The sequence below is a fragment of the Candoia aspera genome, chromosome 1 (assembly GCF_035149785.1).
Source record: "Candoia aspera isolate rCanAsp1 chromosome 1, rCanAsp1.hap2, whole genome shotgun sequence".
Taxonomy (NCBI): domain Eukaryota; kingdom Metazoa; phylum Chordata; class Lepidosauria; order Squamata; family Boidae; genus Candoia; species Candoia aspera.
In genome coordinates this window covers 32,360,329-32,387,738 of record NC_086153.1, presented here as the reverse complement: position 1 = coordinate 32,387,738, position 27,410 = coordinate 32,360,329, and the positions used below count along the sequence as shown (strand labels likewise).

Sequence of the window (27,410 nt, the reverse complement as noted above, 5' to 3'; positions counted from 1 at the left end):
TTCCAAGAAAGAAGAGCTATAGCTCAGTAGCAGCGTATATGCTTTGCATGGTGCAGATCCCAGATACAATCCCTTGCATCTCCCACTCAATTTCAGTCACAGAATTAGACAAGGTAACTGCTGCTGCCTAAGGGCTCTTCCTCATGGCTGAGTTGGCGCCTTCCACCAGCCAATGGGCTGGTAGAAAACTATACTGCCATAAAATTTACTGCTCTTATTGGTGATCTCTATCCTGACATAGGCATGATGCTGACAAATCATCTTTGTTTACAGTGTGCAAGGCACACTCAGGACAGGAGGTTTGATAACCAAATGTCACCAGCCAACTGGAAAACTGAAGCATTAATGGACAGCTAGTACCATATAATGGAGCAGAGTTTATAACACAGCAGAGAAGCTATGCACAGAAAAAGATTTTTTTTTTTGCACAATGAAAGTCCTGGAACATACAAAACGTTAGTTGCAATTATATTTCTCTGGGTGGTCCATTTCCACACCTTAGGAGGGCACGCCCCTCCCCTTCCACTGGGATTGTTCTTCCATCCGCCAAACTGATTTCTTCCTTTGAATTCCTCTAGCAAGCATTGTGGGACAAACTCAATTTACATGCTAATGCACATGCTAATGAGGCATGCTGGATTTGACAGGACCTCCAACAAAAACATCCACCACGCTTTTCTAACATGGGATGGGGATGGCGAGAAGACAAATTTTAACAGATGACACCCACCGGTTTACACATCTCTAAAACCTTGCTCTGTTTTTGCACAAGTGTTTTGCGCTAGTGTGATCTTCTGGAATAATATTAAACTCATGTCCAAAACCAACCTGGTTACTAGATGATGTCTGGATCCTTTGAGCATGCGTTTTATGCTATTTCAGAAGAGATGAACCCATACTGAAAAGCAGCCTGAAAAACAGCTGAAAGCCTCAGGAACAGTTGCATTGTGAAACATGTGAAACGACAGAGACACATTTGTTTTGATTGCTTGCCCATGCAGCCCACTGCTATTGCTTCTGTCTAGCTGCTGTTCTAGCTGTTCCAGATCTCTAAGCTGGTAACTAAAGCAGAATGGCTCTGAAAGATAGTGCCCAGGAACTGAAAGGAAGAGGGTGTGCCAGCACCAGCCTAAACTGGACACTCAGATCCCACTCACTAGGATCCACCTGACTTTGATCCCAATCAAATGAAGCACATCAGATTGCACCCAAAACTGCCATGCTTTGTTGCCTGCTTAAAGGAAAAAACAGTAAATTAACACTGGAAGAGCTGCTAAGAATGATTTGAAGGTACTTAGGGATGAGATGAAGGGGACAGAATGGAAAAAAGACATTGCCAAGAAGTGTATTAGATGCCTTAGAGTCTTAGATGTCTTACTGTAGTGGGAAAAGACTTAAGACTCTGAAGGGCTGCAGTTAATCAAAATAAAAAAATGTTTAGCGGCATGAACCAAGAATATGATTTATTATAAAACAATATTATATGTTCAAGCACTTTACCTACATGGACTCTGATTCAGGGTTTCTATTTTTAAAAAGGATATTTGTAATTGTTTATGTAAATTTACTTCCCTATAAATCAAATATATATGATAATTAGGATTAACTAAGGTTGATCATAATTTCAAGGTTATTTTTATTTGTTAAGGTGTGAACCTCAAATGCTAACATTCTCAGAGGATAATATTCTTTTGAACTATATACCTAGCACATGGAATTTGACATCTGGACAACATAAATGGATTCTCTGTGCCCTTACTATGGTCAGAAGACTGATATTGCAGCATTGGAAAGATAATGTATGGCCCCATTTATTCAATGGATTGAAGACCTGATTACACTTGCCACCTATGAGCCGATTGCCTAGAGACATAGATTTTGTATGGACAAGTATAATGAAATATGGAACTCATTTATACAAAATACAGTAGGATAAATACACACATACAATAGTCATAGAAATGTATTAGAAATATATATGCATTTTAATATTTATATTAGATAAATATATATAGATTTGTAACTATAACAATATATTATGACAAGTTTTTTTTCCTTTGTTGTATTTCTTCACTTTTTTGTAATAGTATTTTTAATGTTTTTTTTCTTGATAGTGTATGTGTCTTATTTTTTATGTTTTGTTTTTTCTTTTTCTTTTTTCTGTTATTAATTAAAAAGCAATAAAGATTAAAAAATATGTGAACAAACACAAAAGAAATGAGGACAACCATATTTGCTAATGAGAGCACATAAAAAGAATAAAAGTAGGGTAATACTTTTATTAGGAATAACCAAGTGTTACAATTTTGAAAACTTATTTGTGCTGAATACAATGAAAAGGAACAGTGCCAAGGAGGTAATTAAAAACTCCTTCCTGGAGTTTTGTATTTTCAGTGCAAAATCCTGTTTGTATTGAAGGGGATAGACTGCAAATAGAAGTTGCAATTTGAATACAACTTCCTTGTCAAAATCAGATTACACAAAATACAATTCAAATTATCCAGAAGTAATCAACAAATGGAGTGTCTCATTCCGGGGCAGGTCGCTGCTATTCAGCTGCAGGGTGGAATGCAGCTATAGCCTCAGCTTGGCACAGGGCCACCATCAATAGGTTACCCTGGATTAAGGCTGTACATTTGCACACAATACAGGTCTTCTCTTTTTATATTTCCACATCTCCAACTTCTCTATGGCAACTTCTCAGGGTCAAAAGGAATAGACCCAAGCATTGTGGAGAAAGCATAGGAAAGGTTAAAGCCCACCCATTAATCCATGCTAGTATACCAATCTCTGTATAAAGTGTACACTAATGCTATTTTTTGAAATCACACTCCAAAATGAAAGAATAGGATCCACATACCTCTGCAACACTGAATCCCCAAGCAAACAGTGGGGCACTGGCAGTTTTCAAACTTCAGAATGAAATTCAGCACGTACATGATATAACTCTCATAATAATTGCTGTCTTAAATATTAATAAAACAGAATAAGCGTAGTAACTCTCAGGTGGGTCCACATGGGGGTGTCAAAAAAATCAAACTGCTGCTGCCCCCTTTTTATGGGTGTCACCTACAAGAGGCAGGGCTGTTAACTGCTCAGTCACAGCTGCCATTTTCACTTCTCACTCCCCCCCAGCCCCCCAATAATTTTGGAATTAGAGCTTAGAACTTCACTTATTAAGCGAAGGACAGACTTTTACAACAGATCAGAATAACGTACATCAATATTTTTCATTACTATTTGACAAAATTATGATACATGTTAAGGTATCAATTTTCATCACATTTGTTGGCTCAGTTTGAAATTTGGCAGATTGTAGAACTTAATCAAGTGCACAAAGGACATCACACTTGTTAGCTTTACAGATGTTAGTTTTATAAAGTTAGAGGGTGGGGGATTACTACGTATGTCCTTTAACAGCTCAGTGAAATCACTTTAAACACCTTAGACCCTGGCAGGTTATCTATTAATGGCAAGGAATATTTCAGTATCCAGTATCAGCAGACAGAAATCAGGGTCCTCAGAATCCCAAAGCATCATTCTAGCGACATTTGCCCTTCTGACTTAAAAAAAAAAAAAGAAACAATTTTTCAATTGTTTTTCCTATCACTTTAGTGTTAAGTACAGCTTCAAGTTTCTTTTAGTTTATTCTCCAATAAAGCGGGGGGGGGGGTTGAGATATAGCCACTGCCACACATTATTTTTTCTTCAGCCACAGCATTTTTATTTGTTTGTTTGTTTGTTTGAACCTCAGTGAAAAAATGATAAATATGCATTTTAAACTATTTCAAAAGAGAGGGGCTGAGCAAATGTCAATAACGTGAGAGGGAGTCACAAAAGAAATCCCACAAACCTGAACCTGGTACTAGATGTTTTTACTTACTTTTTACCATTGTACATAATTAACGTAATTGCCAGCTGCTAAAAATGTTCTGCAGTAAATCAATAATAGACAGAAATCAGAGTATAAATCTTTTAAAAAGCAACATTGCTAAAACATACATTTTCAAGCACTTACCATATAAACAAGAAAGCAAAGCTTGATTCAGTTATAAAACAACAAAACACCGGTGATTTGTGGCAGCAGACATTTTGAGAAAAGACTGATCTTTGCTGGAATCCAGAAAGAATACTTCTGGGGTTATAATACTGTACCCACAATGGACTAGTAAGCAGAAACCTTTAAAAAGGAGAAACACTGCTAGTGAAATGGCAGAATATGGGATAGTAATTTGCAAGACACAAACAGGAGAATTTAGAAGCCTGGCTAAGGCATGCAGCCTGCAGTCCTATCCTTCCTAGCCTGGCTGCTGCCTGACTGAAGCAAAACCATCCTAATGCGTGGAGGGGCTAAACATTCATGCACATGCAGTAGCAGCACAACATCATACTCTGGATGACTCATGGCACAACTTGCCAAGAAAGGATAGCCACCATTGTGGTAGAACATTGGACACTGCCGGCTCCCACCAGCTACACCGAGGGCACTGGTATCTGCTTAGCAGAAGTACTGTCATAATCCCGCACTAGGTCATTTGTTGTGTGATAGTGCATGGCAACGTAGGAGTTGGCGTACCTGAATGGAGAGTTTGATGGTTGCAAGCTGTTGGGAGTGCTCACTTCCTGAGAAGGGCAGCTGTTATAAATGCTATAATAAGGTTCAATGCGGGTATTCATGGGGGTGGAGCTACTCTGGCCTCCTCCATAATGCTGATGGCCAGCAGAAACCTTAGGGCTCAGCACACTTTCTTTAGAACGACTAGGGCCACATGCTTGATCCACAAACTTTTTCTGAGGCTTTGGAGATAGCATATAAGCTGAGTTGGTCTCATGATGGGATGATTTATTTCTGTTGGCCTCCAGACTCCCTTTGCCCACAGCCTGAAGCCGTGTTTTTTGCTTACAGCAAAAAAAAACAAAGGCTAAGTATTGCATACACCACAGGACCCTCCTTCTTAAGCCAGCGCTGTTACGGGAATATATAAAAGGATTCAATCCAGACTTTAAAAAAAAAAGTGTAAATCCACACAGTTCAAATTGATAAAGCACAATGCCACTGTTCCTGGACAAAACATCTTGTATTAAAGATATGCCCAACGGAAGGCAGCAAACTAAAACAGAAAGAACAATAATAATGCAAGTCACCACAGCTTTAGAGTCCTTGGCAGTGGACAAGTTAATCATGGACACCAACTGGAATCTGCTGGCTGCCGATGCAGACAACTGGCCAAAGTTCTTCATGTATGCCTGTGTTTGGATGTGCTGCAGCTTGTTATAGTTTTGGTTTCTATACAGAGCTGGCACAGTGCACCGTACCCCATCAGTACATCCAGTAGCAAGCGCTCCAGCAAAAGGCTGAGGCCTAGAAGCATCGACTGTGATGATGGGAGGACATTTCCTCACTTGGGCATTTTTCCTCAAGGCTTGGGCTATCATGATGTAAGAGACTGAAACCACTGTTACACAGCATATGAAGTCAATAACATACAAGTAAGGGATGATCTTTCCCTCACCACTGACCAGGCTGGAAATTGGAAGGCAAAGACGAGATTTATGGGTCCTCATGGTGGCCAGAGTGGCCAGAGTAAAGCTTGTGGCCCAGAGGAGAAGAGTGAGCAAGAGAGTACAAGGGAAAGAGGCAGTCCGATTGGGCTGCTTCCCTAACACCATGCTTAATCGGTGAAGGGCAATAACAGCCACTGTCTTGAGGGACATGATGATAAACCCAGAACTGGTAAGGTGGAAGGTAAAGCAGAAAGCATCAGGGATACCAGCTGCAGAATCCAAAAAGAGAGCAAAGGTGAACATGGGGGCAGTCACTCCACAGATAAAGAGGTCACAGAAGGACAGATTGAGGATCATGAAATCAAAGTTGGTCCTGAACTTCCGGAAAGCTGGGTCAAAGAAGGACAAAAAAACAATAAGGTTGCCATAAGAACCCAAGCAGAAAATAACAGCCAGCAGGAAGGTACACGTAACTAAAGTAGCTGTGTGGATTATCTCCTGGAGATCCCCTTGGAAAGAAAAGGAGTCATTGCTGCCCCAAGATGGTGGAGTCAGTTGTGCTGAGGAATTTGAGCGATCTGTCCACTTCGTTTCAGCCCACTCCGTCAGGTTCATCATCACAGAAGGTAACCCTCTGCTGTCCTGGCACTTCAAAATTGTGAACTTTGCATTGGTAGTTTGAGGTCCATGCTTGGTGAGGCCTATGTGTACAAATATAACCCCCCAATACCAAAAATTAGTCAATAAATATTAGAAGACTTGCTAGTTTGCCTTAAATATTCTCAGTGTATATTAAGAGCAGGGCTGAAATCTGAAGAAGAAATAGTTCTATTATTTCAAGTTAGCCCTTAAATACACAGAAGAGACTGACATTTGGTAACCTTACAGAAAATGGATTAACTCTCAGACCCTAATGCAATCACACCCATGCACATTTGAATGACACGATTTAATATCAAATACTAAGAAACATTTCACATATATAAAATCAAAAATTACTTGAAGCTAGAGTCATCTGGTTAAAAAAAATCTCTTACTGATCATTTAACCATCATAACAACACTGCCTCCCAATTCTTTCTTCGGGGCAAAGAATTATGAGTTGTATTAAAGAATGTGTTTTGAATACAGGAGATACAGGTTCAGTTCCTGACAACTTTAGATAATCTGTGGTTAGAACAGCTTTGTATCTCCCAACCCACATGGAAACAACTCATTTAAATTTAAGAATACAGTGTCAGAAAATTCAAACCTATCCCTCCTGCATTAGTCTGGAAATATAATGAACTCTGGCCATACTGGAAGATCAATGTGAAAGGTGAAAGGTCCCCTGTACAAGCACTGAGTCACATCTGACCCTTTGGGGGGATGCCGCTTTTGCGATGTTTTCTTGGCAGACTATAGCGGGGGTTTGCCATTGCCTTCCCCAGTCATCCCCTTCCCCAGCAAGCTGGGTACTCATTTTACCGACCTCAGAAGGATAGAAGGCCGAGTCAACCTGAGCCGGCTACCCGAGAGAGAATCCAGCTTCCACTGGGATCGAACTTGGGTCGTGGGGAGAGTTTCAGTTGCAATACTGCTGCCTACCACTCTGTGCCACACGAGGCTCTATTTTTTATTATTTTTTATTATCGGTCATTGGAAGACCAATGACCCGGATGCAAATACAGGCAGGGAACAAACAGCACACAAAATCAATGTGCATAGTATTTTGGCACTTGAGGCAAAGAATCCCATGTGAGCTTGTCCTATCAGCAAAAAAATCAGAAATAATAAATTCAATAGGGAACAATTTACTACCATCTATTTAGACCCAGCATTCACTCTAACAATGTAATAATAATAATAATAATTATTATTATTATTATTATTATTATTATTATTATTATTTATTAAACTTGTATGCTGCCTGACTCAGTGACTCTGGGGGTTCACAACAATTAAAGTAATTACAATAAAATCAATAAAAGATAAAGATGGCAAGTGAGTGGTCTCACACTCCCTCGCCAAAGGCCTGGGTGAAGAGCCAGGTCTTCCATCTCTTCTCAACAATAGCAGAGTGGGGGCTAAACAGATCTCGGGGGAAACCTTGTTCCAGAGAGCAGGCACTGCTACAGAGAAGGCACAATTCCAGGATCCCAACAGATAACATTGTCTAATCAAAGGAATCCTGAGCGTGCCAACCCTGCAGGATAGAATTGGCAAGACAGATGTTATGGGAGACAGATGGGCCCTCAAGTAATAAGCCCTATGCCATGTAGGGCTTTATAGGTAACAACTAGAACCTTGAATCACATCCAGAAGCAAACCGGCAACTAGTGCAGCTTGTGGAGTACAGGTGTTACATGGGCATACCCATTACTGCTCACATTGCCACATTCTGGACCACTTGAAGCTTCTGGGTGGTCTTCAAGGGCAACCCTCTGTAGAGCATGTCGCACAAGGTGACTAGGGCATGAGTGACTGTCTGAAGGAGCCCCTTCCATAAAGGGTGTAACTGGTACACCAGATGGAGTTGTGCAAAGGCCTTCCTGGCCTTTATATATAAATATAATATAATAAGGAGTTGTTCTAAAATAAAGTACAAGAATGTCCATTTTAGAACTGAAATGAAATGAGATTGGTGAGGTTGCTTCTTCTACCATAATACCTTAATGACAGCCCTTAAATACAAGGCCAGGCCAGGCCTGCCATTGATACCATACACCAAGGACTGGAATAACAGCTTCTGAGCTGGTGCTGGAATGTTTAGGAACAGAAGAAAGGTGTGAGACTGGACTGACAAGGCTGGGACTGAAAGGGTGAAAGCATACATATGGGGCCAGGATGTCTCTTGGAGTAGGATGTGAGGAACCAAAGCATGACCATGGGAATTGGAAAGATTGTCTCTGGGCATAGAATAAATGAATGTCCCACAGAAGAGAATATATGTAGCTCCAGACTGAATTGGGGAGTTCTTGGTACTGTCTGAGCTTGATTGTTTGCTTGCAGATGTTTCATTACCCAACTAGGTAACATCATCAGTGTTCTGGTCATTTTCTTTCCTTGTCAGCTTTTTTATTGAATAGTGTATAAATGTGGTTTATCTTGATGTGTCTATTGATAGCTGATTTGTCTGAATGCCAAGCTTCCAGGAATTCCCTAGCATTTTTGGATTTAGCTTGGTCTAAGATGCTCACAGTTTCCCAGCTGAAACTATGGTTGAGTCTGTCCATGCGTTGTGAGATTAAGGAATTTTCATCATGATGAAATTATGAAATTCATCAGGGTGAAATTCATCAGGATGAAATTATGGTTTCATTCGATGACACAGCACTCTTTATGTCTGTAGAACCAGAACTAGCAAAAAAATCTATGGCAGCAGTACTACACAACATACCCGACCTAACCAAATACACTAAGATCAAAATACCCAGAATCCTGGACCTCATCAACCTCTGCCTCACTACCTACTTTCAGTTCAATGGACAAATATACCAACAAACCAGAGGAACACCAGTGGGATCACCACTCTCAGGACCCATAGCAGAGACCATAATGCAGCATCTAGGAACTATACCACTCCCACACATAAAACCAAAAGTATAGATCCGACATGTAGACAACACCTTCATAATAATAAAAATGGAACAACTAGAAAAGACACATGAAACAATCAACAACATCATCCAAGGAATAAAATTCACAAGGGAAGAAGAAAACAACACACTACCCTTCCTGGATGTCCTCATCAGCAACGGAAACGGCGGCAAATTATAAACACAAGTCTATCGAGAAACAACTCACACTAGCCAAGTTTTGTTTGTGTGCTCAGGAACACAACAAAAGCTTTTCTGACACCAGCTGACTGCTGTGTTGAAAACTATGAATGAGCCAGTACTAACAACACAAAGAAAAAGCTGCACCAGGAAACAGATGAAACTGAAGGAAGAGCAATGCTGATTGCTAAGTTGGCTTTGGAGTATTAAAAAATAATAATATTTTTTAACAGCCATCATCTGAAAGATACATTTATTAGAACATTAATAATGAACCAAAATAATGTTTTAAGTTAATTTTCTAGAAAAGTAGTCTTTTAAAACCATGCCCTTTCCTAAGAAACTACTTGTTCAAACGAATACAAATGCACTGCAGCAACCCAGAACACCAGAAACAGGAAACAGACCACCTATACATCTTCCCACAAGATGGATACCCACACAACTTTGTCAAAAAGTGCCTGACCACTCAACCCAGAACAGCACAACCAACACAAGCTATGAAAAGGAAAACACTGCCATACATCAAAAACATCTCAGAAAAAACCAACAGACTGGTACAACCACATGGCATCACTGTAGCATGCAAACCAACTAAAGCCCTCCAAAATATCTTCAGTAACCCAAAAGACCCAATAGCCCAAGAAATAAAAACAGGAGTCATCTACGTGTAAGGACTGTAGCAGCCACTATGTAGGACAGACAGGCAGAAGACTAGCAGAGCGCATCCATGAACACCAACTAGCAGTCAGAAGACATGATGAAAACTCCTTAATCTCACAACACATGGACAGACTCAGCCATACTTTCAACTGGGAAACTGTGAGCATCCTAGACCAAGCCAAATCCAAAAACGCTAGGGAATTCCTGGAAGCTTGGCATTCGGACAAAGCAGCCATCAACAGACACATAGAGATAAACCACATTAACACACCATTCAAAAGACCAATAAAAAAGCTAAGAAGGATACAAAAAGACCAGAACACATCCTCTCCAGCAGCCAGCAGCCAGATGGGCAGGGATTAAACACCAGACAGTCAAGCAGAAAACAATACCCAATCAAGGAACTACCAAGGAGAAAAACACACCACCCACACTGGTGTATATAAACAGGGAGCAAACTCCACACTCACTGGCACTGATGATGTTACCTAGCCCAGTAATGAAGTCTCTGCAAGGAAATAACCAAGCTCTGAAAGCAGCAAGGACTCCACATGAATGAATGTCCTTGACCAGAAGCCATGCCCACCATCTCAACTCTTGGCTTTGTCAAGAGCCATCATTCCAGTTCCACACCTGTCATTTTATCTGAAAGGGTTGCCATTCACATCCTCAGTCTGACCTTTCATCTTAAGTAGTGGTCATTTAACCTTAAAAATAATATGGCAGAAAAAGCGGTATGAAGCATCTCCGTTCATTCCAGTTTCTTTATCCCCTACTAGTTTTGTTGTTTTTGTTTTTCTGAATCTATCCTATGCTTTCTAAGTATACAGCTGCCCTGATTTAAATGGAATTAAATCGGGTTAAAATTCTCAGAACTACCTTTCCGGCCTTTGGAGAGTTCCCGTTATTTCCTAGGTATTTTCTTGGCCTCCTCTCCTTATGCCCTTCCTTCCCCTCTTCTGTATTGCTCATAAGAAAAGCCCTGGGCCTCTTTAGAAAGGGCTGGCGATTTCGACTGCGGCCCGACCACTCTTGCTGAGCCTAACTGAACCGGGCGGACGCAGGTGCGCATCAAGCTAGCAGAGGCCGAGGCCCTTTTCACCCTCCAGGCCAGGGCGCCGCAGACGCTCCGCTCTCCATCCACCCACCGACCGACCCGACGGAAGCCAAGCCCTCCGTCCATTCGCGGACCTGCCTGTCCTTACCAAGCGCGGGCTCCGCGGAGGCAGCCGGGGCCACGCGCCTCGCGCGTCCGTCCGCACCAGGGGCAGAAGGCCGTTCCAATGGGGGCTGCGGCTGGCGGAGGGTGAAGTCATCGCCGGCGGGAGGGAGCGGCTCGACCCCGTCCGCCGTCTCCCTCCGGTATTTGTGCCTGAGGAAAGGGAGGGAGCGGGTCGATGCGGCAAGCCAGGCAAGCCTCGCCGCGCGCGCTTGCTGAAATGACGTCGCGCTCCTCGCTGCGCCGCGCGGGGCAGAGGCGGCGGCCGGCTCGGAGGAGTCCTCCCCCCCGAGACAGAGAATTTCCCTCGCGCTGCTCCGGGGGCCCTTTCCGCGTCCTCGGCGACACCGAAGCCACTCCGGCGTCTCGGCCCTGGGCGAGTGGGTGCGTGGCTGGGAAGAGCTGGACCCACGGCAGTGGCACATTCACGCAATCGCCCGGCACGGAAGACCGCGGGAGAGCCCTCCACCGCACAGAAACATCGCCGCAGTCACCGCGCTGTCCACGCCTCGCCCCGATAAAAGCAGCCGACTCGGTCCCTTCCCCTTTCTTTCCTTTCGGGGACCCCTGCTTTGAAATTGTTGGCGCGCACACGTACGGCGCCCGAGGGCTCTTCAGGTCAAGCGTCTGGAGAGGTGGTAGCAGATGCTGCTGAAAAGTAGCATCTGCTGGTGCACATGCATGTACGGTACATGCCCAGAACAACACATGAGACCAGCGTGCCGTTTTCTCCGTCCTATCCCAAGAGTGCGGGGAGTCGAACGTTTTGAATGGCACACGCCAGAGCCAGTCCATGCTCACCCATAACAAGCAGGATTTCAATTCACAGAAACGAATGCACAATAAATGCATTGCTCTTAAAGTTTCCGTAAAACATTTTTTTAAAAAAGGAAACAGCAGTAGTGACGTTGGCCATAAGAGGCAATGCCCTTGTTAGATCAACTGCAATTTTACAAAGTTGTCATAGTCGCTGAAATTTCAAAAGTTCTTCATCAGGCAAGAAGGTTAAGGGGGGAAGGCGGGGAGGGGGGAGAAACATGGCTGTTCGAGCTGTCTCTGTTCCAGGCTACTTTCTCAGACGGAGTGCCGGGGGGCTTCCAGATGCTGTATGAGGACTGGGTCTTATCAGGTGCACAGTAGCATCAGCCATGACAGAAGCTCTCCCAAAGCTTTCTGGGGAGACAACGCTATTTCATTTCATTTCATCTGAGATATAAATTATAGCTGTTCAAGTCAAAACTGTGTCCATCCTTTGGGAAATCCTTTGGCTGAAGGAAAACAGAGACAAATCATCCAGGCTAATTTTTTCTTAGTAAAGCTAGATATAATTTGGACAATGTACTGGGAAACCAACATCTGGTTAAACTGGGTAGCATGCTCTGGGGGTGGGAGGGAACAGACCTTAAGTGATAGTTCCAGAAAGTCATCTAATGTCCTCTTTCTGTGTGTAGCACTGCGCCGCAAAACAGGTAGGTCTGATAGTATAATTGTAGCCTTACTGGAGATATAGAAAGCAAGGTAGGAATAGCATGCAGAGCTTTCTAACCCCTTTAACCAGTAGCAGCTATAGAAGCCATTTATATCTTCCTCTATATAACAGTCAAATATTGCCTGAGCAGGTATGGGTGCTGCCTTTCATGTTGTATCTGTGATTGTTGAATGTTCGCACTAGGAAGAATGGGGGTGTCATGTGACCCCTGTCATGTGACCAGGAAGGAGGACTTAGATGGAGCAAGTGCCAACATGTGAGCTGCTCCCCACCTGCCTCTCCCATAGGGTGGACTGGGGAAATTAAGGAAAAGGGAGTTTCTTTGCAGCTCTGACCAGATCCATCTTATTTTCAGATTTGATCTGTTTTTGTCAGGCTGTCCCCTGCACCAAATTTGGTTCTGTTCAACTGCAGGACAGTTATCCTGCCCACAGATAAGAGTCTAGAGCCCCAACATTTTTTGAAAGAATACATAATTTAAAATGTCCTAAACTTTACTCAGAGATTACAAGCAGGTATTCAACACAAAAAAGCATCTTCTACATATCACCATCCCAAAACCTGCAATCGAGCAGAGGCAGCTCAAAACAAGAAAGGAGGCATATTATGATACATTAGAATTAATGATACATCTTTGTCTAGTGTAGAGTGCTTATCAGTGGGATCTAGCTACATGTAGAAATTAATTCATATTTAAAAAGGAAAAAAGATCTGTGTTACGAATGTAGTCTACTTGCCAGGCTGCAGAATCATTCCTGTAAAAACACCCATCCAGAAGCGAGACATGGTCCTTGGTCACATACAAAGTCCGACTGCTTTCACCCCCTCCCTCTGCTGGAGACAGGAAAGATTTCGTCCTTTCAGAACAAAGGGGAATGCTCAGGAGAAGCCTGTGGACAGAAGCTGGTAAAAGTAAGATTTTCTCTCTCCCCAGCAGCCTTTGAATTAAAGGTTGGAATATCCCAGGAAACTGGAAAAGTCCAAGGTAACTGAGGCAGAGAAACTTTTGCTTCAGTAGACTGCTATTTTTGATTAAATAGGTAAAGTATCTAGCCAAGAATTTGTGTTAGGATTTTATTTCTATTTTCTGTGTTGCATTAGTCTCATGTTTTCTAAATCTCTGAACAAGTAATGAAGAGTTATGTTTACTTCCAAACTTCAGTCATAGGTTATATTCATAAAGCTATAAAATTTTCTTTAGCATCCTTTTGTAATTTGTAGCATCGTGGGGCAGAGACCTCTATTTGGAGCAGACCAGCACCACCCTATGGTCTGCTTGGAGCACTGTTGTTTTCTGTTGGACTTTTCCTTTTTAAATAATTTTCCAGTTGCTGTTACCCTTAATCTGGGCAGTTCCACTATTTATATTCTTCAGCACTGAACATTCATATTGTAATATTTAATATCAATATTGAAGTCTACATTTTCCTCTTATATATAAAAATGTTTGATTTTGTTTATCTCCTGTAATTGGTTTATCTCCCAATGGAGGAAAGAAGGGCTGGATCCTCTAATCCACATACTTCCATGCTACATAACTAGATGGTGGCACTGTTAAAATTAATTCAATTTTTGCATTTTGGCCTTTTCATCAACAGTTAGGCACCACAGGGTGTGGCAGCCCTCTCTCACACATGCCAGGGTTAAGGCGTGGGTGCCAGGTGAAGCGCCTTCTGGAAGATAGGCAGGGACTAACGAGCCGCCATCCCAAAGCAGAAGGCAGGTCCAGGGTATGAAGACCCAAAGGGAACCTGGAAGAGGTGGGTTGGGACCTTCAACCTTCCATCCTGCAGGCCTCATCCTTCTACTACAATCTAGTTCAACATCATTACAGGTAGTCCTTGCTTAGCAACCACAACTGGAACTGGCAAGTCAGTCACTAGGCGATGTGGTCATTAAGCAGAAAATCACATGACTGCTACTGGGCTTATGACCTTATTTCCTCTTTGGTCATTAAGTGAAGCTGTTGCTAAGTAAACTGCAACTGGGCTTACAATTTTGCAGTACTGTATTAACTCTGCTTGTTGCAAGCAAAAATGTATGCTGGTTGCAAAGTAAGGGAATGGCAATCACATGACTGAGGGACGCTGCAAGTCATAAATGCAAGGAAATATTTTTTTAGCACCGTGATAACTTTGATTGGTCGCTGCACGAGGCAGTTTGTAAGCAAGGACTACCTGTATATAAATTACATAGATTATTTCAACCTCCTCAGTTGAGTTAGATTTAAGGGAACTGTCTCATCAGTTTTTGTTTATTTTCCTGTTATCTGTGTCCTCCCCATTTCAAATCAGTCATTGTTCTTCATATAGTCCAGTGTGAGCTCACATTCTGGTCTTGCTTCTAGGACATTTATCAGAGACCCTATGTTCACAGCAGAAATACAGTTCCTTTTCACCATTTTCCCATGTTTCTGAGTTCTACACGTAGTCCCTAGCATCGTATTCAAACATTCCTGCATTTCTCAGGATATTTATAACCTAATGCTATACTGCTTTTATAACCAATACAATTTAATGTTTAAGTTAGTGCACTCACGAAATCTCTGTAAGCATCTCAAATTTACCCAACAGTTTTTTCTTATGTTAATCAGCTGGCCATCCCCTACAGATAGACTTACTGCAACTCTCACTAGTCTGTCTTTCTTGCTCCAAACTTCAGGTTTTTTTCTTGGTCTGTCTGTGGTAATTTGCATGGGCCATCCTTAAAGAGTAGCATTTCCATTTTAAACTTCTATAACTGGTCATATTTGTTGTTTAACTTTCCTATTTCTGAGCTGCAACTTCTACCAGCATTTTATTTCTGAGCCAATTATTTTTAAATTCCAACTTCTGTATTCAGATATTCTGTCCAGTCTGACTTTCAACAGCTGATATTATTTAAGTCTGCAGTCTGAGCAACATGTTACCTGGGTCTCGTAAGCTATTATGATTGTCTAATTTCAATAGCACAGGGTGCTTATTAATGAAATCTAGCAGCAGCATTCAGAGACAGTTCACATTTCAAAGGAAAGTATCTTTATCTGGTTCAGTGTCATTAGAGAGAGACATTGCTTCATCTTGTATGTTCAACAGAGCTGGGTTGTAGAGAAGCATGAGGGAGAAGTTTCCATGTGTTGGAATTACACATATTCATCTGAGGGTAGTAGCAAATTAAGCTTCCCTTTTGTTCCCCAGTCATGAATACACATTAGCTGCAAATTAACTTTTTTTTTACTGCAATTGTAGTGTTGATCCAGCTGCTGTTGTCATTCAGATGGGGAGGGGGAGGACAGAAAAAATTATGAAATATTTCCAAATAGTGTCTCATGAGCTTTCTTGCTTACAGATTGTAAGATTGTTGAAAACATTTTGGTCAGACATAAAATCTCTGGAATAATGGACACAGCTGATTTTTTTTTTTTTAAAAAGGAGGGAGATGTTAAATCTTGATTCATATCCTTTTATGCATAGGCAGACTACCAATTAACCCAGTTATCAGGGCAGTTTTGTATAGCCTTTTTTAGAAAGTTTTAAAAACACATGATTTGCGTTTTTGTGTCAGCAACAGCTATATACATTGTTTCTCACTCAGACAATGGTTCCCCAGCCATATATAGTAAAGGTAAAGGTTTCCCTTGACGTTAAGTCCAGTCGTGTCCGACTCTAGGGGGCGGTGCTCATCTCCGTTTCAAAGCCGAAGAGCCGGCGTTTGTCCGTAGACACTTCCGTGGTCATGTGGCTGGCATGACTACACGGAACGCTGTTACCTGCCCACCGAAGCGGTACCTATTAATCTACTCACATTTGCATGTTTTCAAACTGCTAGATTGGCAGGAGCTGGGACTAGCAACGGGAGCTCACCCCGTCACGCGGATTCAAACTGCCGACCTTCCGATCGGCAAGCTCAGCAGCTCAGCGGTTTAACCCGCAGCGCCACCGCAGCCATATATAGCGTCACTGAAAATCACATACATATACAAGCATTTGTGCTGCTGTAGGAAGAAAGATATTGGTCAGAAAAGTGGGTGGAAGATTTGTTAAATCCCATGAGGGACAAATAAGCCTTTTCTGCTAATACCTTCAAATATCTACATAGATTCCACATATCAAAGGAAATCATCTTTTTAAAAAAAGGATTGGAATCCATCAAAGCTGATGTTATTACTTGCATTACTACCCACAAACGGAGTTGGTAGAATTCTTAGGGTAGGAATTGAAGACAAAAACCCAGCCTTCCCCACTGCCCCCCCCCCACCAGGTAATAAGCAGAAGAGCCCATCAAATGCTTCAGGGCTTGCATATATTTTGGCTTAGGCAGAATAATATCCACTGCTATAGAAAAAGGGGAGGCTGAGGATTATTTTAAATAAGCAACATATTATATTGCATCCTAGATGGAGAGCTCTGATGAAATTTGCTTTATGCACATTTGAATGGAAGAACTTTTAAAACCTCTGCAAAGTGCTTTTTCTTTTTCAAAAGTGAGTCAAATACTGTTAAGGACAGATCTTGGCATGTCTTGGTATTATTCAGTAAGTTGAATGCAACATGCCACACTCATTAGGGGAAGGGCAAAAACGAGACTATATAGTGCAGTGTTGATGTGTGGACTTCAACTCCCAGAATTCCCTAGCCAGCAGGCTGTCTGGGGAATTCTGGGAGTTGAAGATCCACACATCTTAAAGTTGCTGAGGTTGAGAAACAGTGATCTAGTTTTAAGTTACATCTAAAGAAAGTCGTACAACCTGCAATCTTAGGAAGGAAGGAAGGAAGGAAGGAAGGAAGGAAGGAAGGAAGGAAGGAAGGAAGGAAGGAAGGAAGGACCACAAAACTTCCACTCTTAAATTTCAGAAGGAAACTACCACGGAATAACAAAGTGATTTGCCCCCTTTTTTCCTGGAATAATAAATCTGGTAAGCCTTTGTTTAGACTCAATATATCAAAATGTTATCTGCCCTTGGTCCAGAACAGTGTTTCTTAGTGTTGTCTGACGACCCCTAGGGTCACCCAAGACCTTTTCAGGGGCCCATGAAATCAAAATTATTTGCCAGAAGTTGAAGATATTTGCACAAAATTTAAAACAGCATCACTCTTCTCGTTATTATTTTTTACTTGTTAAAAAATATAGGGCTTTTTCATGAAAAATATTTTATTTATATTAATATCTGTTGGGTTTAATATTATTTTTGCATGATTCAATAAATAAATATTCTATGAATGCAACAATTTTAATTTTTAATATGGCAAATATTGATAAGTATAACCCACACAACAAAACCTCTTTTGAAGTTGTCATGAGCACTGATGGTGAGCAGGAGGGGGCCCCTATCCAGGGGGGAAAACGCATGTGTAGTAGTGAGTTGTTGAGCAGCCATTCAAAGAGAGACAGAACAGACCCGCCTTGACTTTTGGCATTTATCTGTATGGGTTTTCTCACGCTTCTTCAGTTTGTTAGGATTTTCTGTCTAACATAGCAGTAATAAAACACTAGAGACTTATTCCTCATCTCAGTGTGGTTCCTGACCATTAGGACAGAAGTCCTCCATAATTTTTAAAAGTGGGAAGGGGTCCTGAGAGCAAAAAGTTTAACACCTCTGCACCTCCCTGATAAGAGGGAGTGGCTGTGGGTTGACGGCTCCTCTGTATCTGGGAAGTTGTCATCTTTAGTTCTGGATGGCATTGCACTGCCCCATTCAGACCCGGTGTGTAACCTGGGGGTCCTTCTGGACTCACAGCTCCCGCTCGAAAAGTAGCTGGCAGTCGTGGCCAGAAGGGCCTTTGTGCAACTTCGTGTTGTGTGACAGTTACGCTCTTTCCTGGATCTAGATGCCCTCCGAACAGTCACTCATGCCCTGGTGATCTCCCATATAGACTATTGCAATGCGGTCTACATGGAGCTACCCTTGAAGAGTATCCAGAAGCTTCAGCTGGTCCAGAATGTGGCCACATGGGCAGTTATTGATGCCCCAAGATCAGCACGACACCACTGCTGCGTGAGCTGCATTGGGTGCCGGTCTGCTTCCGGGTCCAATTCAAGGTGTTGGTTATGACCTTTAAAGCCCCACATGGCATGGGACCAGGCTATCTGAGGGATCGTCTCATCCCCATAACATCAACCCATCCCACCCAATCATGCAGAGAGGGCATGCTACAGATCCTGTCCGCAAGGGAATTCCACTTGGCGGGTTCCAGGAGATGGGCCTTCTCTGCAATGGTGCCCACCCTCTGGAACATTCTGCCCCTGGAGGTGAGGCAGGCCCCTTCGCTCCCGGCCTTCCGGAAGAATTTGAAGACCTGGTTCTGCCGCCTCACCTGGGATGGGAAGGGCAACAGCTCTTCCTGGGGGTGGCTGGCACCATAGTGCCCTCCCCATTGAATGAGATCTTATCGCTTCTTGGATTTTATATCTATTTATTCTCTATTTATATTCGTCGTTTGTATTGTAATTTATTTGTTTGAAGGTTTTAATTGTCAATTTTATTGTAAACTACCCAGAGTTCCCCTTTTGGGGGAGATGGGTGGTGACAGAAATTTGAAAAATAGATAAATAAATAAATAAATAAGAAACGTTGGTCTAGAGTGTTTGCTTCTTTGGTAATTAGATTAGGTACTTTCTCAGAAAACCCTGTGAACTGCACGACAGATGAAGTGCAGATCCTGGTGCAGTCCCCAAGCCAAGGGAACACCTTTATTCCAGGTCTTGGAATTATGATCTGTGTGAACAGGCCCAGTTCTTAATCACGAAGTAGGTCGTAGCAATAACACTTCCCCCACCATGCACAAACTCCTTTACCATCCTCAAGCTGCCACACTTGGGAAAATGGAAGAGAAAGGAGAAGGAAAGGCTTTGGGTGAGATATACTTGGCTCATGATCTCACTGTTAATGCAAAAGCAGGAGCAGGTCCAGCAGGACATGTCAGCTCCTCCTCCTGGAAAAGCAAATATTTTATCTATGTATGTATGTATTTATAAAATGTATCAGTTACCCTTGTACAGTTTATTCTGGGCAAGAAATAATTGACTAAATAGCAAACTTTATTACAACAAAAGCACAGAACATGAAAATGTTGGCTGCTCAAAGTCAAGTATATGAACAAGTATACTTTGTTCAGAACAAAGTTTATAGAACGTTTCAAAATAAAGGATATACAAAATGCCATAGTTTGGAGGGTATACTAGGGAAGGTGCATGCTATGGGAAATGAAAAATTGTTATGCAGGACAGAGCGTACGATGAATGGTGTCCAAGCGTGACCCCACTAGCTGATCTGACTTGGACATCAGAACACTTCAAAATCTGGCCACTTTTTTTCAGCACAGACTTTGGATTAAAGATTTCCTTTGACATAATTAAAAATAGTAATAGTTAACTTTCTTTAATTTAACCCACAGAAAAAATAGATAAACAACTAGGCTTTAACCCCCCTGCAATCTTATCAGATATCACTTTTATTCCTAAGTTTCTCCAACTTCTGGTTCTGCTGCTTGTTCTAGAATAAAATGGAGCCAATGTATCAAATTAATATCAACAAAATTATGACAGACAACCTTTTGGGGAAGATGGGCCCAGTGGCCCACCTACAGGGCTGTGCGGAAGAGTTTTCTGAGCATCTGCAGGATAAAATCGCTCGGATTTGCTCCAAGTTGGACTCCAAGCGTGAAGCAGGATCTGTGGAGATGCCGAGGGAATGTTCTTGCCCAGTTATCTGGGAACAGTTTGATCCTGTTGGACCCGAGGAAGTAGACAGGATCCTCCGGATTGTGAATGACACCACCTGTCATCTAGATCCATGTCCCTCCTGGCTGGTGAAGGCAGCCCGGGAGGTGATGTGTGGTTGGGTCCAAGCAATGGTTAATACAACTTTGGGAGAGGGGGTGTTTCTGGCTGCCTTTAAGGAGGTGCTGGTGCACCCCCTCCTCAAGAAGCCATCGCTGGACCCAACTGTGCTGGACAATTTTTGTCCAGTCTCCCACCTCCCCTTTCTAGGGAAGGTGGTTGAGAAGGTGGTGGCGTTGCAACTCCAGAGGATTCTGGATGAAACAGATTATCTGGACCCCTTTCAGTCAGGTTTCAGGCCAGAATATGGGACAGAAACGGCATTGGTCGCACTTATGGATGATCTCTGGTGGGAGCGGGATGGAGGCAGTGCATCCATCCTGGCTCTTCTTGACCTCTCAGCGGCTTTCAGTACCATTGACCATGGTATCCTTTTGGGACTGCTCAGGGAGTTGGGGGTGGGCAGCATGGTTCTGTGCTGGTTCACCTCGTTCCTCCAGGGCCGTTTCCAATCGGTGGTGATTGGGAGTGAGAGATCCGACCCTTGGCCCCTCCACTGTGGGGTGCCGCAGGGTTTGGTTCTCTCTCTGCTCCTTTTCAACAACTACATGAAACCGCTGGGTAAGATCATCCGTCACCATGGGATGAGGTATCATCAGTATGCTGATGATACCCAATTATACATCTCCATCCCGGGTGAGGTAAGCGATGCGGTGACTGCCCTGTCTCAGTGCCTGGAGGCTGTGGGGGTCTGGATGGGGAAAAACAGGCTTCAGATGAACCCTGGTAAGACGGAGTGGCTGTGGGTTGACGGCTCCTTGGTTTCCGGGAAATTGTCATCTTTAGTTCTGGATGGGGTGGCACTGCCCCAGCAGACCCGGTGCGTAATCTGGGGGTTCTTCTGGACTCATGACTCCTGCTCGCAGAGCAGGTGGCAGTCATGGCCAGGAGGGCCTTTGCCCACCTTCAGGTTGTGCGTCAGTTACACCCGTTCCTGGAGCGAGAGGCCCTCCCAACAGTCAGTCATGCCCTCGTCATCTTCCATATCGATTACTGCAATGCACTCTACATGGGGCTACCCTTGAAGAGTATCCAGAAGCTTCAGCTGGTCCAGAATGTGGCCACATGGGCAGTTATTGGTGCCCCTAGACCAGCACATATAACACCTTTACTGCGCGAGCTGCACTGGGTGCCAGTCTGCTTCTGGGTCCAATTCAAGGTGTTGGTTATGACCTTTAAAGCCCTACATGGCATGGGGCCAGGCTACCTGAGGGACCGTCTCATCCCCACAACATCGACTCGCCCCACCTGGTCAGGCAGAGAGGGTATGTTATGGACCCTGTTGATAAGAGAATTCCATCTGGCGGGGTCCAGGAAGCAGGCCTTCTCTGCAGTTGCCCCCGCCCTTTGGAACATCTTGCCCCCAGAGGTGAGGCAGGCGCCTTCACTTCTGACCTTCAGGAGGGCCCTGAAAACCTGGTTTTGCCATCTTGTGTGGGGCGGGAAGGTGGGCAACCATTCATGGGGTTGGCTCATGCCTTAGACCCCCTCCCACCTGATCAGAATTTTTAACCTCTTGGATTTCATACTTATATTGTATTTTATATTTGTAAAATGTTTTTATAAGATCTTGTTTATTATTGTAGTCTTAATTTTGTTGTAAACCGCCCAGAGTCCCTCTTTTGGGGGAGATGGGCAGTAGCAAAATTTGAAAAACAAACAAACAAACAAATAGGATGTCTGTACTCCTTGGGATTAGAGGGGACAGCCATCAAATGGCTTGCCTTCTCTGGTAGCTGCTGGCCTGTTAATACTCTCTCTTGCATGTATTGTCTAACAGCATCTACATACACAACGCCCCCAGCCATTCTTTGTCTGTCTTTCCTTCCTTTTATCAAATTTTATTACCGCCCATCTCTCCGCAAAAGGAGTAAATCAGTAAATCTGTTTCCCAAAACCAGAGTCAAGGTTGCCTTCTTATTGCACTTCAGGAGGGACTACACCATTTTGTCCTGTAAACAAAGCATGAAAACTACCTCTCCAGAATTAATATTTCTCTTACTGGGGCAATCCTGAAGTGAAATGCCTCTTGGAGGAGGATGCAAGCAGCCTTGTGATGTTCAATCCTCGAAGAATGGGTTTTTCTCCATAATGGCAACAGTGTCACCCATTTAGTTTCTTAAGGTAAAGGTAAAGGTTTCCCTTGACATTAAGTCCAGTCATGTCCGACTCTAGGGGGCAGTGCTCATCTCCGTTTCAAAGCCAAAGAGCCGGCGTTTGTCCATGGACACTTCCGTGGTCATGTGGCCAACATGACTAAACGGAACACAGTTACCTGCCCGCCGAAGCAGTACCTATTAATCTACTCACATTTGCATGTTTTCAAACTGCTAGGTTGGCAGGAGCTGGGACTAGCAACGGTAGCTCACCCCGTCACGCGGATTCAAACCGCCGACCTTCCGATCAGCAAGCTCAGCAGCTCAGCAGTTTAACATGGCTTTGAAAAATAAGCTTCAGCATTGTGAACTGGTCCCCAAAGCAAAGTGACAACCAGCAAAACTTCTTTAAATTTGTGAGATATTATTCAAGTGAGCAGTGTGAGTCAAATTCTGGCTATCATGCCAACTAAAATTTCCAAATTTTCAGATATGAGGATTGCGGTAATTCAAACAGAAGTTTACCAGACCATGGATAAATATAACATTTTTACAAAAGTAAGATCAGAAATAACAGGACTGGTGTACAGACTTCCTTCCCAGCTCTTTTGATTATTTTCGCACAGGGCATAAAATAAAATAATTAGAACTAAGGCTTGCCTTCCAGAAGGGAAGAGGATGAACTGAGCTAGAAAGATCTCCTTGGCAACAAGGATCAGCACAATTCAATCTCCCTTTTGTGATTGGAAGCTATGCTACTCTTCTTTTTCCTAAAAGCACCGAATTAGCAAAATCAAATTTGTGTGCTAAGCACAGGGGAAAACAACAGTAACAATCGATGCACATTTTCCCCCTGAAAAAGCATTGTATCTCATTTTAAAAGGAAATATAATTACATGTGTGCATTTTAATTCTAAACTTAAAGCTGACATGATTTGTAAATTGTGAATAATTCACAATGTACATCATAAGTCATGCCAGAGTTTTCAAGACTCTCTAGACTGATTTGCTTTTATGAAGGGTACCATTGGGAGCTACTTCCCTACTGCCCAGGGAAACCCCATGCACTCTCGGAACTAAAAGCAAACAAGCCATCAAGACTGATTAGATCCCAAATATCCTTGTAAGACACGTTAGCTCCTGTCCTAAACAGAAGCGCTTACTTGAGAGGATACTCTGAATGATAAACATGGCATGCACACACAGATTTTACAAACAATTCATTTATTCAGCTTTAAACTAAGTACACAACTGAAAGTAAGAGGAGGCATTTGGCACTACCCTATACATATTACTTCTTTGTTGACTCTCAGGACATACTGTCCAGGTAACACTGCCATGTTTGCTTTCCCAGCAGGCAGATGATTTAAAAATGTATTATATTCCTGTTTTCACAAAGAAAAAATACAGAGTGAATGTATTTTTCAAGTTTGTGTTGCTTTTGTTTTCCAAAATGGGAGATAGTTTTGCATTCTATTATTTGCCATACATTAAAATATACCATTACCTAGCATGGTAGCAAGAGAAAAAATACTTGTAAAAAATCAATTCATTCACTAATGATAAATGAAAATCAAACCCAAGACTAAATAACCTCATTAATGGGAATCAGGGATATTAAAAACCAGAACAAATTGGCATTTGAATTGGATAGAAAAGCTAAAGCAGTGTTTTAACATTGAAAAGTGTGATTCTGTACAAGATAATCTCACAAATGGATTATGTAAAACTTTTGCAAACTGTACAGTACTTTGCCAATGCAATGCCTCTACAATTTATACAATCTTTTACATTTATGTAACACATACTGAACATGTTGTGAAGTAGTGAGTCAGTAGCCACCACAGTTGCAGACCAAAAAGGAATTTGGTGGGGACAGATACAGTACTTCTATCTTTTAATGCAACTTAAATATCTGTTCCAGCATGGAGAGATGGAGTGAATGAGGAAAGGTGGGAGTATCAATACAGAACATTTTATTTTAAAAGTCTTTAGCCACTATTAACATATGTACATATTCTTCACTGTATGAAATAAAACAACAGTAAAGATTTGTTATTGTCCATGGGCTCTACTAAACTGGAAAAATGCAAGTTGCCACTTATAAAACCAGGGAAAAGTTAAAGTTCAGTACCTGGGTGAAGGATCTTATTGAAAATCTGGCCACAAACTTCACTTAGTATAGATTATGAAAATTACAGGGATTAACAGTATATATTTAGAAGCTAAGATCTGAAAAGGAACTGAGCACAAAGCACTGCATAGCTTGGTTTTGCATGTGAGCTGAAAAAAAATGGTAGAAATCTTTTAAAAAATTGGGATGATATTTCTACCTACACTTATATCCAAGTGTACTATGAAGAGTTGAGCATGCATAATCTTACACGGTTAGGTGCCCAGTTATTCGTCTTATACCATCAAACAATCCATTTATATAAGAGATAATCTAAGTCTGGAGAATATAAGGTGGGGAAAAAGAGAAATTGAGGTATTAGCCATTCCAGAAGAAAAGGTAGGATTTATCTTAAAGTACAAGATACTTGCATGGATGTATGAAAAAGAAAATTACAATTATCCTATTCACACAGAGACTTGTCACTATACCATAGCTTTTCCCTTCAGTAGAACAGAAATCTAGTCTTCAAGAGAAATACTATATGCACTTTTAAAAAAGATTCCAACCATAAACCTCTGAGTTATCAAATCCAAAAAGGTTCTATATACAATAAGTTAAGTTTTGAGTTTCCTTTATTTTTGCAGAAATGAAGCAGTCTCTTATTTTTCTGAAACCTTGCAAGAGAGGGATAATTTGACAATCACAAAAGCAGATCTATGTTTAGCAAGAACAAGGGCATTCTGCCTCCCTTAAGCATAGACTCTGGAATGGCAATCTGTCACCAAAATAATCTATTTATTTTGCTTCCCAGTTGCCAAGGAAGATTACCAATCTCTCCTTCAGAAGGTTGGTGAAGTTTTGGGTATTTTGGGGACAAGGTTATTACAATTATTCCTCTGAATGAGCAACTATTTTAATAGTGTTCTTTCGAATGTTTGATTCCTTGGGCACATAATTGTTTCTACTGTATGTTTCTGGTTTTAATTTTTGACTATTACGTATTTGTTTTACCCAAATTACAGATTTCAGGAGTTTTATGCTAGTGGTTGGTTGACCAGAACAACCTATAAGCCTCAAAAATAAATAATGAACTATGGCATATGGTTTAATGTACTGTACAAACCAAACTAATTGTGATTTATTTACTAAAACAATGAACAATATCTTAGCATGATTATAAACCAATTCTGTACAATGGCAAGCAGGTCTCCTCTATTCAATTCAAAGATCGTGAAAGCAAGCACTCTCCAGTTTCTGATCCCATGGGAGGCTCTTTTCTCTTTCCTCCTCTGGGATTCAAAATCAGTGAAAGTATTTTACGCATGGCAATTCATTAAGGCAAGAATTCTCAGACTCTGCAACACCATGAGCCCTTGAATGATAAATGAATTTGTTTGAACTCTCTCATGAGTTAAAACAATGTTAAATAAAACTCTTTTGATTGATGCATGCTTTTGACAGATGACTAGATCCTCAGGTTTTGCCATCCTCCCAATGTTACCTGGGCCTTTCCCCATAATTTTTCCTAGCCTTTAAAAAAAAAGTAACCACCCTTCCAAGTTGCTTGAGATCCCTGTGGGATTGCAATTGACAATCTGAGAACCTCTGCACTAAGGGAATAACAAGTGAACCAGATTGCCAGTCAAATCTACTGCAGTTGTTCATTATGCCAAATCATGGCCTGTTTACTACCATATGCAAACACCATCCAGGGCTGTGAAAATATTGTCAATACTAGTTTCACATAAAACGTAAATATGGTATGAACCCTGTTTTATCATTACTTAAGATAAAGATAATCCAAGATGCACACAAATTGATTTCAAAATAATGTACTGGAAAACTAGCAAAAATTATGTCTCAATGTCTTTGACACCATATTCAATACATTCCCTATCTGCATTTAATTATTTTCTCCAATTTAAGCCAAAAGGGTAATAAATTCTGATTTTGTATTTTTAAACAAGAATTCTAAAGAGATTCCTATATGAAGGAAGGAAAAGGCCAGACAGTATTGGTTTGATTTAATGTGTCTAAAAATTACAAGGCACTGTTTGAAAGGTGACATTTTGCTATGTCAAGCTGGATATCAAGATCGTTCCGAGATAGCCCAAAAGTACAGGATTTACAACATAGTGTCACCCTATCATGCATAATAGCATGGTGATACCAAGAGATCAGTAAGGAATAGCAGCTGGTCATCAGTGAATTGCTGCTTGTGCTCCTGCCAGTTATCATGGTGAGTTCTCCGGAAATTGGACAAGGTTTTTTTTACTGTCATCTGCATGGGGAAAAACAGAGAGAAATCTAGGCAATGTATTTAAAACAACTATTAAGGGTCTTGGTCTTAAAGCTTTCCTACTGCTATGGACTAGTAAAACAGCAATAACTAGATCTTGACTCTTTTCAGTATTTTAGCCCCTGAAACTGTGGTTAAGGTTTTGAAAGCGTAAATGCATTATTCAGAGTTCTAGGTTGCTGGGAGACTCCCAATAAATAATTTCAAAATATTATGGTTTGAAATATGTTTGCTACTGTTACCCTCAACTTGAAAAGAAGTATTATTACTATATTCTTATCCTGTAGTAATATAAGAATTATGTATACTAGCTTATATATTTAATTCTAAGAATCCCTATTCAGTGGATTCTTAAAAGTTAGCATTTTAATTGTACAAAACAACGTTAAAGTATATATACATATGTACTAGTTTTTGTTTAGTACATATGTAATGTATTATTTTTTCC

General features: G+C 41.7%; 2 protein-coding genes across 2 annotated transcripts in view; both read right to left on the bottom strand.

Annotated features, from left to right (window-relative positions):
* Positions 1 to 3,858: 3,858 nt before the first annotated feature.
* On the bottom strand, positions 3,859 to 11,614 carry GPR75 (G protein-coupled receptor 75). The gene is made up of 2 exons (XM_063301533.1): positions 11,131 to 11,614; positions 3,859 to 6,206 (listed from the first exon to the last, which is right to left on the bottom strand). The coding sequence occupies exons 1-2, from the start codon at positions 11,567 to 11,569 to the stop codon at positions 4,474 to 4,476; spliced, it is 2,172 nt and encodes a 723-aa protein (XP_063157603.1). The 5' UTR covers positions 11,570 to 11,614; the 3' UTR covers positions 3,859 to 4,473.
* Positions 11,615 to 23,754: 12,140 nt separating this feature from the next.
* Positions 23,755 to 27,410, bottom strand: part of PSME4 (proteasome activator subunit 4) — a 97,498-nt gene continuing 93,842 nt past the window's right edge. The window contains exon 46 of the mRNA XM_063301527.1: positions 23,755 to 26,944. Within this exon, the coding sequence (XP_063157597.1) occupies positions 26,810 to 26,944 (135 nt within the window). The 3' untranslated portion in view covers positions 23,755 to 26,809. The remainder of the gene's footprint in view (positions 26,945 to 27,410) is intronic.

Coding starts and splice junctions, on each gene's coding strand:
- GPR75 (XM_063301533.1), bottom strand. CDS start 11,569: ATGTGCCACTGCCGTGGGTCCAGCTCTTCCCAGCCACGCACCCACTCG. Junction 6,207..11,130: donor CTCCGCGGAGCCCGCGCTTG/GTAAGGACAGGC, acceptor TTGTACACATAG/GCCTCACCAAGCATGGACCT.